A 15,153-nucleotide genomic window follows, 5' to 3' on the forward strand; every position below is an offset into this window, starting at 1 on the left:
CAGACCTCACTACCCTATGGAGAGCCTTATGGTTGTGGGCGGAGCAGTTGCCGTACCAGGCAGTGATACAGCTCGACAGGATGCTCTCGATTGTGCATCTGAAAAAATTTGTGAGTGTTTTTGGTGATAAGCCAAATTTCTTCAGCCTCCTGAGGTTGAAGAGACGCTGTTGCGCCTTCTTCACCACGCTGTCTGTGTGGGTGGACCATTTCAGTTTGTCCGTGATGTGTACGCCGAGGAACTTAAACGTTTCCACCTTCTCTCCCGTCGATGTGGATAGGGGGGTGCTCCCTCTGCTGTTTCCTGAAGTCCACGATAATTTCCTTTGTTTTGTTGACATTGAGTGTGAGGTTATTTTCCTGACACCACACTCCGAGGGCCCTCACTTCCTACCTGTAGGATGTCTCGTCGTTGTTGGTAATCAAGCCTACCACTGTAGTGTTGTCTGCAAACTTGATGATTGAGTTGGAGGTGTGCATGACCATGCAGTCATGGGTGAACAGGGAGTACAGGAGAGGGCTGAGAACGCACCCTTGTGGGGCCCCAGTGTTGAGGATCAGCGGAGTGGAGATGTTGTTTCCTACCCTCACCACCTGGGGGCGGCCCGTCAAAGTCCAGGACCCAGTTGCACAGGGCGGGGTCGAGACCCAGGGTCTCAAGCTTAATGACAAGTTTGGAGGGTACTATGGTGTTAAATGATGAGCTGTAATCGATGAACAGCATTCTTACATAGGTATTCCTCTTGTCCAGATGGGTTTTGCCAGTATGCAGTGTGATTGCGATTGTGTCATTTGTGGACCTATTGGGGCGGTAAGCAAATTGGAGTGGGTCTAGGGTGTCAGGTAGGGTGGAGGTGATATGATCCTTGACTTGTCTCTCAAAGCACTTCATGATGACAGAAGTGAGTGCGACAGGGCGGTAGTCATTTAGCTCAGTTACCTTAGCTTTCTTGGAAACAGGAACAATGGTGGCCCTCTTGAAGCATGTGGGAACAGCAGACTGGGATAGGGATTGATTGAATATGTCCGTAAACACACCAGCCAGTGGGTCTGCGTATGCTCTGAGGACGCGGCTAGGGATGACGTCTGGGCCGGCAGCCTTGCGGGCATTAACATGTTTAAATGTTTTACTCACGTTGACTGCAGTGAAGGAGAGCCCGCAGGTTTTGGTAGCGGGCATAAACATAGATGATGGAACATATTCCCTTTTGCTTATGTGATGAACCACTAAGGGGACATAAATATTTACCATCTAAACCATGTGTGACCTCTCACCTCTCTGGCTGTAGAAGTGTTCTTCCTAACCAGTCCCTCAACAGCTCTCTGACTGAGCTCCACCCTGACTGGGTCTTCAGAGGAGAGGAAGGCTGAGGAGGGATGGAAGGATGAATGGATCAATCAGTCAACAAGTCAGTAATATAAAGAGAGTGTTCATCATCTTAACCTGTTGGGGGTAGGGGGCAGTATTTACACGGCAGGATAAAAAACGTACCCGATTTAATCTGGTTATTACTACTGCCCAGAAACTAGAATATGCATATAATTATTGGCTTTGGATAGAAAACACCCTAACGTTTCTAAAACTGTTTGAATGGTGTCTGTGAGTGTAACAGAACTCATATGGCAGGAAAAAACCTGAGAAGATTCTGTACAGGAAGTGCCCTCTCTGACCATTCCTTGAGCTTCTTGACTCTGTTTATTGAAGACTGAGGATCTTTGCTGTAACGTGACACTTCCTACGGCTCCCATAGGCTCTCAGAAGGCGGGAAAAAGCTGAATGATGTATTTCCAGCCACTGGCTGAAAAACATTAGCGCTTTTGGCAAGTGCTCTATCAGAGGACAATGGGCTGAGGCGCGTGCATGAGTCGACCCCATGTTTTATTTTCTTTCGTCTTTGAACCTAAACACGCTTTCCCGGTCGGAATATTATCGTTTTTTTACGAGAAAAATGGCATTAAAATTGATTTTAAACAGCGGTTGACATGCTTCGAAGTACGGTAATGGAATATTTAGAATTTTTTTGTCACAAAATGCGTAGTGCGCGTCACCCTTCTTTACCATTCGGATAGTGTCTTGAACGCACGAACAAAACAGAGGATATTTGGATATAACTATGGAATATTTTGAACCAAACCAACATTTGTTATTGAAGTAGAAGTCCTGGGAGTGCATTCTGACGAAGACAGCAAAGGTAATAACATTTTTCTTATAGTAAATCTGATTTTGGTGAGTGCTAAACTTGGTGGGTGTCTAAATAGCTAGCCCTGTGATGCCGGGCTATCTACTGAGAATATTGCAAAATGTGCTTTCACCGAAAAGCTATTTTAAAATCGGACATAGCGAGTGCATAGAGGAGTTCTGTATCTATAATTCTTAAAATAATTGTTATGCTTTTTGTGAACGTTTATCGTGAGTAATTTAGTAAATTGTTAGTAAATTCCCCGGAAGTTTGCGGGGGGTATGCTTTTTCTGAACGTCACATGCTAATGTTAAAGCTGGTTTTTGATATAAATATGAACTTGATTGAACAGACATGCGTGTATTGTATAACATAATGTCCTAGGTGTGTCATCTGATGAAGATCATCAAAGGTTAGTGCTGCATTTAGCTGTCTTCTGGGTTTTTGTGACATTATATGCTAGCTTGAAAAATGGGTGTCTGATTATTTCTGGCTGGGTACTCTGCTGACATAATCTAATGTTTTGCTTTCGTTGTAAAGCCTTTTTGAAATCGGACAGTGTGGTTAGATTAACAAGAGTCTTGTCTTTAAATAGCTGTAAAATAGTCATATGTTTGAGAAATTGAAGTAATAGCATTTCAAACGTTTTGAAAATCGCGCCACAGGATTACACTGGCTGTTACGTAGGTGGGACGAATTCGTCCCGCCGGTCCCATAGAGGTTATAGTCACCCAGAACTGTGAGGGGTGAGCCATCCTCAGGAAATGAACTTATCAAGGCGTCAAGCTCATTGATGAACTCTCCAAGGGAACCTGGAGGGCGATAAATGATAAGGATGTTAAGCTTGAATGGGCTAGTGACTGTGACAGCATGGAATTCAAAGGAGGAGATAGACAGATGGGTCAGGGGAGAAAGAAAGAATGTCCACTTGGGAGAGATGAGGATTCCAGTGCCACCAACCCGCTGACCAGATGCTCTCGGGGTATGCGAGAACACGTGGTCAGACGAGGAGAGAGCAGTAGGAGTAGCAGTGTTTTCTGTGGTAATCCATGTGTCCGTCAGCGCCAAGAAGTCGAGGGACTGGAGGGTAGCATAGGCTGAGATTAACTCTGCCTTGATGGCCGCAGACCGGAAGTTCCATGGCTGCCGGAGACCTGGAACTCCACGTGGGTCGTGCGCGCTGGGACCACCACGTTAGAGTGGCAGCGACCACGCGGTGTGAAGCGTTTGTGTGGCCTGTGCAGAGAGGAGAGAACAGGGATAGACAGACACATAGTAGACAGGCTACGGGAGAGGCTACGCTAATGCAAAGGAGATTGGAATGAAAATTAACTAAACAACTGGGGAAGCGAGAGAGCAGGGCCTCCCTCACTAACCATTCACTGAAACACTCAAATATAACTTTTCCAACTTCCACTTTAGAAATGATAATTGATGTAAACTACAGTGGTTCAATGTTTCCAGGAATAGGCTCAAACTTAGTACCACAATCATAAAATCTGATTTGAAACCTAACCTTAACCACACTGCTAACCCCAAAAATCAAACTAAAACATATTCAAAGATGACAAAAAATGTAATGTGATACAATTTTGTATCACTTATTTTCAATTTAAATCCGTATAATAAAATGATAGCAATACCAATACCCTTACCTTAACCACACTGCTAACCCTAATGCCTAACCCTTACCTTAACCACACTGCTAACCCTAATGCCTAACCCTAAGCTTACATTGTTGTTTTTCATGAATTGAATGCCAAGAGTGTGCAAAGCTGTCATCAAGGCTACTTTGAAGAATATAAAATATATTTTGATTGTTTCAAGTTTTTTGGGTTACTACATGATTCCATATGTGTTATTTCATCGTTTTGATGTCTTCACTATTATTCTACAATGTAGAAAACAGTAAATATAAAGAAATACCCTGGAATGAGTATGAGTGTCCACATTTTTGACTGGTACTGTATGTCTGAAAGCTATCAAAGTAACAGTAAGTAATTAGTGGTAATTACCTATTATTACACAGCATGTAGAGTTGAAGTCGGAAGTTTACATATACTTAGGTTGGAGTCATTAAAACTCGTTTTTCAACCACTCCATCAATTTCTTGTTAACAAACTATAGTTTTGGCAAGTTGGTTAGGACATCTACTTTGTGTATGACACAGATAATTTTTCCAACAATTGTTTACAGACAGATTATTTCACTTATAATTCACTGTATCACAATTCCAGTGGGTCAGAAGTTTACATACACTAAGTTGACTGTGCATTTAAACAGGTTGGAAAATTCAAAATGACTTTAGAAGCTTCTGATAGGCTAATTGACATCACTTGAGTCAATTGGAGGTGTACCTGTGGATGTATTTCAAGGCCTAGCTTCAAACTCGGTGCCTCTTTGCTTGACATCATGGGAAAATCAAAAGAAATCAGCCAAGACCTCAGAAAAAAAATTGTAGACCTCCACAAGTCTGGTTCGTCATTGGGAGCAATTTCGAAGCGCCTGAATGTACCACATTCCTCTGTACAAACAATAGTACGCAAGTATAAACACCATGGGACCACACAGCTGTCATACCGCTCAGGAAGGAGACGCGCTCTGTCTTCTACAGATGAACGTACTTTGGTGCGAAAAGTGCAAATCAATCACAGAACAACAGCAAAGGACCTTGTGAAGATGCCAGAGGAAACATGTACAAAAGTATCTATATCCGCAGTAAAATGAGTCCTATATCGACATCGCTCAGCAAGGAAGAAGCCAGTGCTCCAAAACCGCCATAAAAAAGCCAGACTACGGTTTGCAACTGCACATGGGGCCAAAAATCGTACTTTTTGGAGACATGTCCTCTGGTCTGATGAAACAAAAATAGAACTGTTTGGCCATAATGACCATCGTTATGTTTGGAGGGAAAAGGGGGAGGCTTGCAAGCCGAAGAACACCATTCCAACCATGAAGCACGGGGGTGGCAGCATCATGTTGTGAGGGTGCTTTCCTGCAGGAGGGACTGGTGCACTTCACAAAATAGATGGCATCATGAGGAGGGAAATTATGTGGATATATTGAAGCAACATCTCTTGACATCAGTCAGGAAGTTAAAGCTTGGTCGCAAATGGGTCTTCCAAATGGACAATGACCCCAAGCATACTTCCAAAGATGTGGCAAAATGGCTTAAGGACAACAAAGTCAAGGTATTGGAGTGGCCATCACAAAGCCTTGACCTCAATCCTATTGAAAGTTTGTGGGCATTACTAAAAAAGCGTGTGCGAGCAAGGAGGCCTACAAATCTGACTCAGTTACACCAGCTCTGTCAGAAGGAATGGGCCAAAATTCACCCAACTTATTGTGGGAAGCTTGTGGAAGGCTACCTGAAACGTTTGACCCAAGTTAAACAATTTAAAGGCAATGCTACCAAATACTAATTGAGTGTATGTAAACTTCTGACCCACTGGGAATGTGATGAAGGAAATAAAATCTGAAATAAATCATTATCTCTACTATTATTATGACATTTCACATTATTAAAATAAAGTGGTGATCCTAACTGACCTAAGACAGGGAATTTTGTACGATGATTACATGTCAGGAATTGTGAAAAACTGAGTTTAAATGTATTTGGCTAAGGTGTATGTAAACTTCCGACTTCAACTGTAAAACCACCGACAAACCCTCCTGCAACTTACATTTCGATGGACTGACAACATTCAGACATTCATGTTACTGTCGACAATAAAAAGTCCTCAGAAACAGGCTTCTTCTCCCTTCAGACAATGATGACACTTACCTGAGTGGGCAGGTGCAGTGTCCAGACGATAACAGGTTGTCCCGCATGTGGCAGGTAGCCTAGTGGTTAGAGCGTTAGTCCGGTAACCGAAAGGTTGCTGGATTGAATCCCCGAGCTGACAAGGTAAAAGTCTGTCATTCTGCCCATGAACAAGACAGTAAATAAGGTTAAATACATTTATTTTTTTAAAACACTCTGACCTGAGTGGGCGGGTGCAGTGTCCAGAAGCACATTTCCAAGCTCTCTGATTGGTTGGGAATGGCATGGCTATGATGGGTGAGGGATATTTTAGGTAGGCTGAGCAGCCAAACTAACGGGATTTAAGGTAAACTGAAGGGACTGTAAGGGGACGTTGGGTAGAGAGGAGAGGAGCAGGATGGACTTTTTACACACTCAGTGAAAGCCCAGTGAAAGATGATAGAGTGAGATGGATTTTGTCCAACATCCAACATTCTGCACATTTTCTCATCGATGAAACGTTTGCTCTCAATACAGTTTTCTGTTTCCATAACTAGAATCTGTAACAAACAGAGTGGACTACGTTGTAGACTTTTCCCTTTGCCAAAGTTTCTAAAAATTGCGTTGTTTAGAAGGAGTGTGAGGACATATTGAGTTGTTGGACACGCGCACTTCACACAGTAGGCGTTCCCTAACGGAAATATGCAAATAAATTGTAGAACGCGCCAATAGGATCTCGCTAGCTCCTGCTTGGCTCTGCCCACTTCCCTGCTTGTTCTGTCCACTATGATTAATTTGCTCACATTGGAAACAACAGGCCCTTTTCTATCTTGGGTAAATTATACAAATATTTGGCCACACGGTCTGTGAAGGGCATGAGGTGTGGCTGGCATTAGCCATCTTGAGCTAGCTACCGAGCTAGCATACAAACTTTATTTTTTATTAACAACAAATCAATATTAAAAGTACATGGTATATATAAGTATATACAAAGGACATTTAGGCTAGGGGGGATATGGGCGGGGCAATATCACATTACACAAGGACCTTAAAAGGGACATGCACAGAGTTATAATTCTAACAGATTTTTGTTGGGAAAGTATTTCATTGTCTTAATTAAAATATAGTTACATTTATTTTTGTAAGGTAATAAAATGTGGTGTTTTGTTTGTACATTTACATTTGTGAATTTGAAATTTGGCCAAAATAATGATTGAATTATTTACATAAAATTGTAATCAACTTATTTCTATCGTAAGTAAAGAATCCCAGCAGTACATCTCTCCATAATAGTGTAAAATCTTCATAAATGTGTTCAATTATCAGTGGTGTAAAGTACTACTTAAGTCGTTTTTTGGGGTATCCGTACTTTACTATTTCTATTTAAGCCAACTTTTACTTTTACTTCACTTCATTCCTAAAGAAAATTATGTAATTTTTACTCGTTACATTTTGACAGGAAAATGGTCCAATTCACACACTTATCAAGAGAACATCCCTGGTCATCCCTACTGCCTCTGATCTGGTGGGCTCACTAAACAGAGAACATCCCTGGTCATCCCTACTGCCTCTGATCTGGAGGACTCACTAAACAGAGAACATCCCTGGTCATCCCTACTGCCTCTGATCTGGTGGGCTCACTAAACAGATTACATCCCTGGTCATCCCTACTGCCTCTGATCTGGAGGACTCACTAAACAGAGAACATCCCTGGTCATCCCTACTGCCTCTGATCTGGTGGGCTCACTAAACAGAGAACATCCCTGGTCATCCCTACTGCCTCTGATCTGGAGGACTCACTAAACAGAGAACATCCCTGGTCATCCCTACTGCCTCTGATCTGGAGGACTCACTAAACAGAGAACATCCCTGGTCATCCCTACTGCCTCTGATCTGGAGGATTCACTAAACAGAGTACATCCCTGGTCATCCCTACTGCCTCTGATCTGGAGGACTCACTAAACAGAGAACATCCCTGGTCATCCCTACTGCCTCTGATCTGGAGGATTCACTAAACAGAGAACATCCCTGGTCATCCCTACTGCCTCTGATCTGGCGGGCTCACTAAACAGAGAACATCCCTGGTCATCCCTACTGCCTCTGATCTGGCGGGCTCACTAAACAGAGAACATCCCTGGTCGTCCCTACTGCCTCTGATCTGGAGGACTCACTAAACAGAGAACATCCCTGGTCGTCCCTACTGCCTCTGATCTGGCGGGCTCACTAAACAGAGAACATCCCTGGTCATCCCTACTGCCTCTGATCTGGAGGACTCACTAAACAGAGAACATCCCTGGTCGTCCCTACTGCCTCTGATCTGGCGGGCTCACTAAACAGAGAACATCCCTGGTCATCCCTACTGCCTCTGATCTGGTGGGCTCACTAAACAGAGAACATCCCTGGTCCTCCCTACTGCCTCTGATCTGGAGGACTCACTAAAAAGAGAACATCCCTGGTCATCCCTACTGCCTCTGATCTGGAGGACTCACTAAACAGAGAACATCCCTGGTCATCCCTACTGCCTCTGATCTGGTGGGCTCACTAAACAGAGAACATCCCTGGTCATCCCTACTGCCTCTGATCTGGCGGGCTCACTAAACACAAATGCTTCATTTGAAAGTTATTTCTGAGTGTTGGAGTGTGTCCCTGGCTATCCGTAAATATAAACATTTAAAATAATCGTGCAGTCTGGTTTACTTAATATAAGGAATTTGAAATGGTTTAAACTTTTACTTTAGATACTTAAGTACACTTTAGCAATTCTTTTTACTTTTGATACTTAAGTATATTTAAAACCAAATACTTTTAGACTTTTACTCAAGTAGTATTTTACTGGGTCACTTTCACTTTTACTTTTTCTATTAAGGTATCTTTACTTTTACTCAAGTATGACAATTGAGTACTTTTTCCACCACTGTCAATTATGAATCTACTGGTGTCTTGCCACAGATTCCATCATGAATATAAGGCCAAAAATGCAAAAAAGATGCAACAATTTGAATTAATGTTTTTTTTTTTTTTTACTTCATATAGTGGTTGGCAGGATAATATTTATGAATAATTTTAAAATAAACTTCCTTAATTTTGTTCATAAGTTGGATTGTGTGTGGCAACATTCAAACTTTGTCCAACAGATATTATCAATAAAAGCATTCCAATAAGGCATGACATAAGGAATAGATACAACATCCTGTTGAAACAAGGCATGTATAGATCTATTGTTGTTGAATGGACTGGTATGACAAGGCACAGACACAACATCCTGTTGAAACAAGGTTCCTATAGATCTATTGTTGTTGAATAGACCAACATGACATAAGGAATAGACACAACATCCTGTTGAAACAAGGCATGTATAGATCTATTGTTGTTGAATGGACCAAAAGAAAAACAAATCTATCCTACTGATGAGTCAACACGGTCAATGGAAGGTAGGCTCTAAGGGTCAGGTCTTGACACGTTCCTGAATAATAAAGCAACACCTGAGGGAATGACATCTAAAATGATTGCAAAATGTTTAGGTGAAGTGATCAGAATTCCTTACAATGAAGTAAAAGATCCTCTGCATTTACCAGTTGGCTCACCAATAGGATATTATTTAGGAAACAATATTCTAAAAACCAAGAAGTATTTTTATATAATATGTCCCGATTATTCCATATATAATATATGTGTGGAGAAAAATTATGCTTATAAATGAAGGAGCACGAAAAGAAAAGCTCCTGATATAAAGCAGAGAGTTTCACTGGAACTTTCTCAGTATTATAACTGCAAACCAACAGAGTAGATCAATATGACGTTGCAAAATATTGCATTGTGGGTAGAATAGAAGATAGCCGGAAATAAGTTAATAAATATGTAACAAAACATTTGTACTTTTGTACATATAGGAAACCAGATCGTGACTGCAACTACGTTACTAAGTCTTTAACCACACTGTTGTTACATTGGTGGGTAAAAACTCATGCTTCCTACACTTTAACTTGTCTGAAAATTATAATATACGTTTTACTCAACTGCGTTACCCACTCCAGTCAGCAGATGGCGGTGTGAGAATTTAAGGCGATGCTGCTAGTGTGACGTATAATGTAGTGGACGGAACTCTTCTTTCAACAGCAACAACAGTTAGTCAGCCACCTCCGTAGCTTGCTAGACAAAATAGCTTAACCAATAAAGCTCTTTAGACACTTTCGTGTATATTAGCCACTGTGTTTTAAACACACTTCTGTCGTCTAGTTAGTTATCCCATTTACGGTGTTGTTATTAGTCATCTAGCTGGCTGGTTAAGTTAGCATTAGCCTAGCTAGCTAACATCCCCGACCATGAGCTCACTAAGCTACTCACCTTCTGCTAAAGAGGAGATCTGCTGGACGGAGAAAGAGGGTCTGTGGCTGAACGTTGTTGTGAAAGAGGAAAAGGAAGAGGAGGATGTCACTATACAAAAACAAGTAGAGGGTGAGGCCACGGGTATGATAAAATATATTTTTTTACTGCTCTAACTACGTTGGTAAACAGTTTATAATAGCAATAAGGCACCTCGGGGGTTTGTAGTAAATGGCCAATATACCACGGCTAAGGGCTGTGTCCGCGATGCGTCGTGCCTAAGAACAGCCCGTAGCCGTGGTATATTGGCCATATACCACACCCCCCGTACCTTATTGCTTAAATATAACACATGCCTATAACACATGTCTCATGAGTTAAACTGTCAGAATCCAAAATAAGCTTTTTTTACTCCAATGTTTAGAAACAATCTAAATGTAAACCAACACAGTATAGCCTCAACATGATTAAAACTATAATGTTGATATCATGGATGGTCAGTCCTTGCGTCCATAGGTCTGTCTATGAATTTGAGAGTAGTTACATTTCTCCAGACCCATCATCATCTTATTACCAAAACAGTGGTGGAATTACAGCTTTGTTATTGTTTCAACTGCAGATTGATTGATTGTGGCTTTTTTAACTTCTACAGGATCAGTGTCTCGAAGTCTGGACAGTTGCTGCTCTGACGGTAAGTAATGTACTTACATTCAGTAATCTTGCTCTGATTTGTCATCCTGAGGGTCCCAGTAGTTTTGTTTGATAAAATCCATGTTGTATACAGCATTTTGCATGAATTCCTGACTCTTTCAACTTGCAACAAAACAATTTATGAAAATCTAATCTGCAAAACGTTGTTTAACCCGGTCAAGTCCGGTTTCTGTGCCCAGACACTCTAGAAGACAACCAAACTTGTTTCATCATTCTACATTACATATTGGCTACACAACATGTCAATTATCCCATGAAGGTCAACCACCATTACGCACCAATGAGACGAGCTGTGTTCACTTGATTGACAGTGTCTTGGTCCAATGACCACCTATCGTTTTGAAACATAGCTAGCTAGATAGCCAATAAGCTGGGCTTTCCAGCAGTATGTGAACGGAAACAGGACGTACGGTAGTTTACGTTACGCAGCAGTTCGTTCTCTTCTACAAACTTTTCTCAAAGCTGAAAAAGTTAAACATGGCTACTAAATCCAAGTATAAACATTTTGATGATATTATTACAGAAATTGACCGGGAGAGTGACACAGATGGAATGGATGACGAATCTGTGAGTGACCACAGTTATGATTCCAGCGCGGAAGAAATGTTTTTGGAAGGAAAAGATCCACTTTTAGATCAGTAAGTAAAATAGATTTTTGCTTCTCGTGCTAATGCATTTGTTTAAATGGTTGCATATTAATTTGAGAGATTTTTATGTATGTATGTAATGTATGTAATGTATGTATGTATGTATGTATGTATGTATGTATGTATGTATGTATGTATGTATGTATGTATGTAGAATAATAGTGAAGACATCTAAACTATGAAATAACACATATGGAATCATGTAGTAACCAAAAAAGTGTTAAACACATAAAAATATATTTATATTTTAGACTCTTCAAAGTAGCCACCCTTTGCCTTGATGAGAGCTTTGCACACTCTTGGCATTCTCTCAACCAGCTTCATGAGGTAGTCACCTGGAATGCATTTCAGTTAACAGGTGTGCCTTGTTCAACCTTGTTGAGGTATACACATAGGCTATGCTAATACATTGTATGTTATGTTGGCTATGACATGCTGTGGCTTTTTGACTGTCTTATTGGTCAACATATTTCATTAGTGATTGTGTTCCTTATACATGGTGATTGTGTTCCTTATACTCTATATAATATATATGTTTATAGATATGTGTATGTTCCTTATACTCTATATAATATATATGTTTATAGATGTGTATTTGATGTATTGATGCAGGGCTCACCCGTAATGTATTGATGCAGGGCTCACCTCTACTAAAATAAATAAATAACAGTAAATTTGAGATCTAACTGAATGTGTTTTAATCCTCAATAGTGGTAGAGACTCTGACTCTGATGACCTCTGGGTGCCACTCCAAAGAGACCACAGTCCTCCATCCCCAACTCATTCAAACGTAGGAACTGGTTCCTCCGGTATGACCCCTGCTGCTGCTGTCTCTGGCTCCACACCCATCCCGGCCCGGCCATCTAGAGGTGTGATAAGGTCAGCCCAGAGGCGGAGGAGGGCCAGTGAACCAGCGGTAACTACCAGCGAGGCAGAGGACCGTTGGCACACTGTGCTAGAGGATGACGTGGAGCCACTTCCACCATCATTTCAACCTAAAAGGCAGCCAGGACCTCAGCTGGACATGACTGCAAAGTACAGCCCCCTTCATCTTTTCCAGATGTTTTTCTCCTTGTCAGTTCTGGATTCGCTGGTGTCTAACACCAACAAGTATGGGGCTAAGAAACAAGCAGGCAAGAAAGAGGCATGGAAGCCCATTTCCATCCAAGACCTATACTGTTACATCTCACTGGTTATTTACATGGGGCTTGTGAAGTTGAAAAACCTGAAGGACTACTGGAGATCGTCAACACTCTACCAACTGCCTTTCCCCACCACTGTCATGTCTTCTAACAGGTTTCTAACTATCTCGCGGGCGCTTCATATCAGTGACCCACAAGTTGATGAGGACAATGACAAGAAGAGAGGCACAGCAAGCTTTGATAGGCTCTGCAAAATCAAACCTCTCTACCCCAGCATGGTTGAGGCCTGCAAGACCCATTTTCAGCCCAACCAGAACCTGTCCATAGATGACAGGATGGTAGCCTCAAAGGCTAGAATTGGTCTCAAACAATATATGCGTAACAAGCCAACAAAATGGGCTTACAAACTGTTTTTATTGGCCGATTCTGTGTGTGCCTACACTTGGAATTTTTTTGTTTATGAGGGTAAATCCATCTCAGCCACTGGTAAGGGACTTAGTTATGATTCCGTTATGGAATTATTGGATTTTCCATTGCTTGGGACGGGCTACAAACTGTTTGTGGACAACTTTTACACAAGCCCTACCCTGTTTACAGACCTGAAGAAGCTGAATGTATGGTCTTGTGGCACCATTTGTCCCAACAGAGTAGGTTTTCCCAAAACAAAAGTAAATGACATGCCTAAGAGGGCTGATAGGGGTACCATGCGATGGATTCGTAAAGATGACCTGCTCTTTGTAAAGTGGATGGATACCAGACAGGTGGCCATGTGCTCCAGCTTCCACAAATCCTTCAGTGGCGATCACGTCGTCAGGCGTGTGAAGGACGCTAATGGGGCATGGACCACAAATGATGTCCCCATTCCTGCTGCTGTGAAGGACTACAACAAGAGCATGGAAGGTGTGGACCTGTCAGACGCTCTGATAGGCTACAACAGTGTTCTCCACAAGACAATGAAATGGTACAGGACATTGTTCTATCACTTCGTTGACATTGCTGTGGTGAATGCATTCATCCTTCATAAGGAAATGGCTAAGAGCTGTGAACAGACCCCCATGACACAGCTAGCCTTCAGAGAGCTGCTCATCCAGGAGCTTTCTGGCTACGGCACAAAGTCCACAGCAGCACCTTCTGTCCGCTCTACATCTGTCCCCTCTACTCCTGTCACCAGAGGTGTTCACCTGCCAAAATACATCACTGCAGACCTGAATGTGCCTCAGGGCCAAAAGAGCAAAGCAGGGAGGCGTCGTTGTATTCTGTGCCACAAGAAATCTCCCATCACCTGCACTACTTGTTCTGTTACCCTCTGCTTCACAGCAGAAAGAGACTGCTATGGGACTTGGCATCAGCAGCACAACCTGGTGTAGAGGACTGTGGGTTTAAAAAAATAATAATCTAATTGTAAATAGTTTTTTTTCTCTTCTCACTTTGTGTGTGGCTTGTGGTGCATTTATGACATTAGTTCAGTGTTGGCTGCTAACTTGACCCTTATCTAAGGTACTACAGACCATGGTTCGATTCCAGGCTATATCACAGTGGTCTGAAGTACTACAGACCCTGGTTCCAATCCAGGCTGTATCACAGCGGTCTAAGGCACTGCATCTCAGTGCAAGAGGCGTCACTGCAGTCCCTGGTTCGAATCCAGGCTGCATCACATCCGGCCGTGATTGGGAGTCCCATTGGGTGGCGCACAATTGGCCCAGCGTTGTCCGGGTTTGGCCGGGGTAGGCCGTCATTGTAAATAACAATTTATTCTTAACTGACTTGCCTGGTTAAATAAAATATTGTTATATTCTCCTACATTAATTTCACATTTTCACAAACTTATTTTCAAATGGTATCAAGAATATGCATATCTGTTACGGATCCTGTGTGTGTTTCTTTTCTCTCCTTCTCCTCCTCACAGGTGACAATCATCACTCCCCAATCAGTCATCAATCAGAAGACACCTGTTCTTTTTCCCTCAACCTATCACAGTCCCTTTCCCTTGGTTTAAAAACCCAGTCAGTTGTTTTCTCCCCAGATCAATTTCTCGCTAGCTCATTCTCACTCTGTGATCAATCTTTGTGTTCATTCTCTCTCAATCTCTCTCTCTGTGTCCCCAGCTCTAGCTCTGTATTGATCTATTTTGTTTTTGCAACTACATGTCACATTTGTCCGGTAATCCTGTGAGTTTTGTTGTTTGACTGTTTGTTTGTTTGGTGGGAAAAGGGGGTACCAAGACAAGTCGCCCATGGGCATACATTACCCGTAGGAATACTGTGTCTAAGTACCCTAGTTAGAACTGGGTGGACCACCCTCTGTATTTTTGGTTAGTTAGCTAGCTGTGGTGGAAATAGGCTAGTCTAGCTTAGGGGTGTTTTTGGATTATTGTTTCTTTGCTTGGGTCTCGCTCAGCCCCTTTTCTCA

General features: G+C 42.1%; 1 protein-coding gene across 2 annotated transcripts; it reads left to right on the plus strand.

Moving 5' to 3' along the window:
- The first annotated feature begins 10,166 nt into the window (after positions 1 to 10,166).
- LOC115182201 (piggyBac transposable element-derived protein 4) lies at positions 10,167 to 14,324 on the plus strand. Of its 2 annotated transcripts, none has more exons than XM_029743813.1 (4): positions 10,167 to 10,388; positions 10,897 to 10,935; positions 11,479 to 11,593; positions 12,314 to 14,324. In XM_029743813.1, exons 1-4 carry the CDS (start codon positions 10,244 to 10,246, stop codon positions 14,109 to 14,111), a joined length of 2,097 nt encoding a protein of 698 aa, XP_029599673.1. In that variant the 5' UTR covers positions 10,167 to 10,243; the 3' UTR covers positions 14,112 to 14,324. The 2 variants fall into 2 exon arrangements, with proteins under 2 accessions (XP_029599673.1, XP_029599674.1); XM_029743814.1 differs by having other exon boundaries at positions 10,167 to 10,376.
- The last annotated feature ends 829 nt before the right edge of the window (positions 14,325 to 15,153 follow it).

The sequence above is a fragment of the Salmo trutta genome, unplaced genomic scaffold (assembly GCF_901001165.1).
Source record: "Salmo trutta unplaced genomic scaffold, fSalTru1.1, whole genome shotgun sequence".
Classification (NCBI taxonomy): Eukaryota; Metazoa; Chordata; class Actinopteri; order Salmoniformes; family Salmonidae; genus Salmo; species Salmo trutta.

What these genes read in the sequence shown, in the direction of transcription:
- LOC115182201 (XM_029743813.1), top strand. Translation starts at nt 10,244, where the DNA reads ATGAGCTCACTAAGCTACTCACCTTCTGCTAAAGAGGAGATCTGCTGG. An exon ending in AGTAGAGGGTGAGGCCACGG is followed by an intron (nt 10,389 to 10,896) that starts GTATGATAAAAT and finishes TAACTTCTACAG; the next exon opens with GATCAGTGTCTCGAAGTCTG. An exon ending in GGACAGTTGCTGCTCTGACG is followed by an intron (nt 10,936 to 11,478) that starts GTAAGTAATGTA and finishes ATATTATTACAG; the next exon opens with AAATTGACCGGGAGAGTGAC.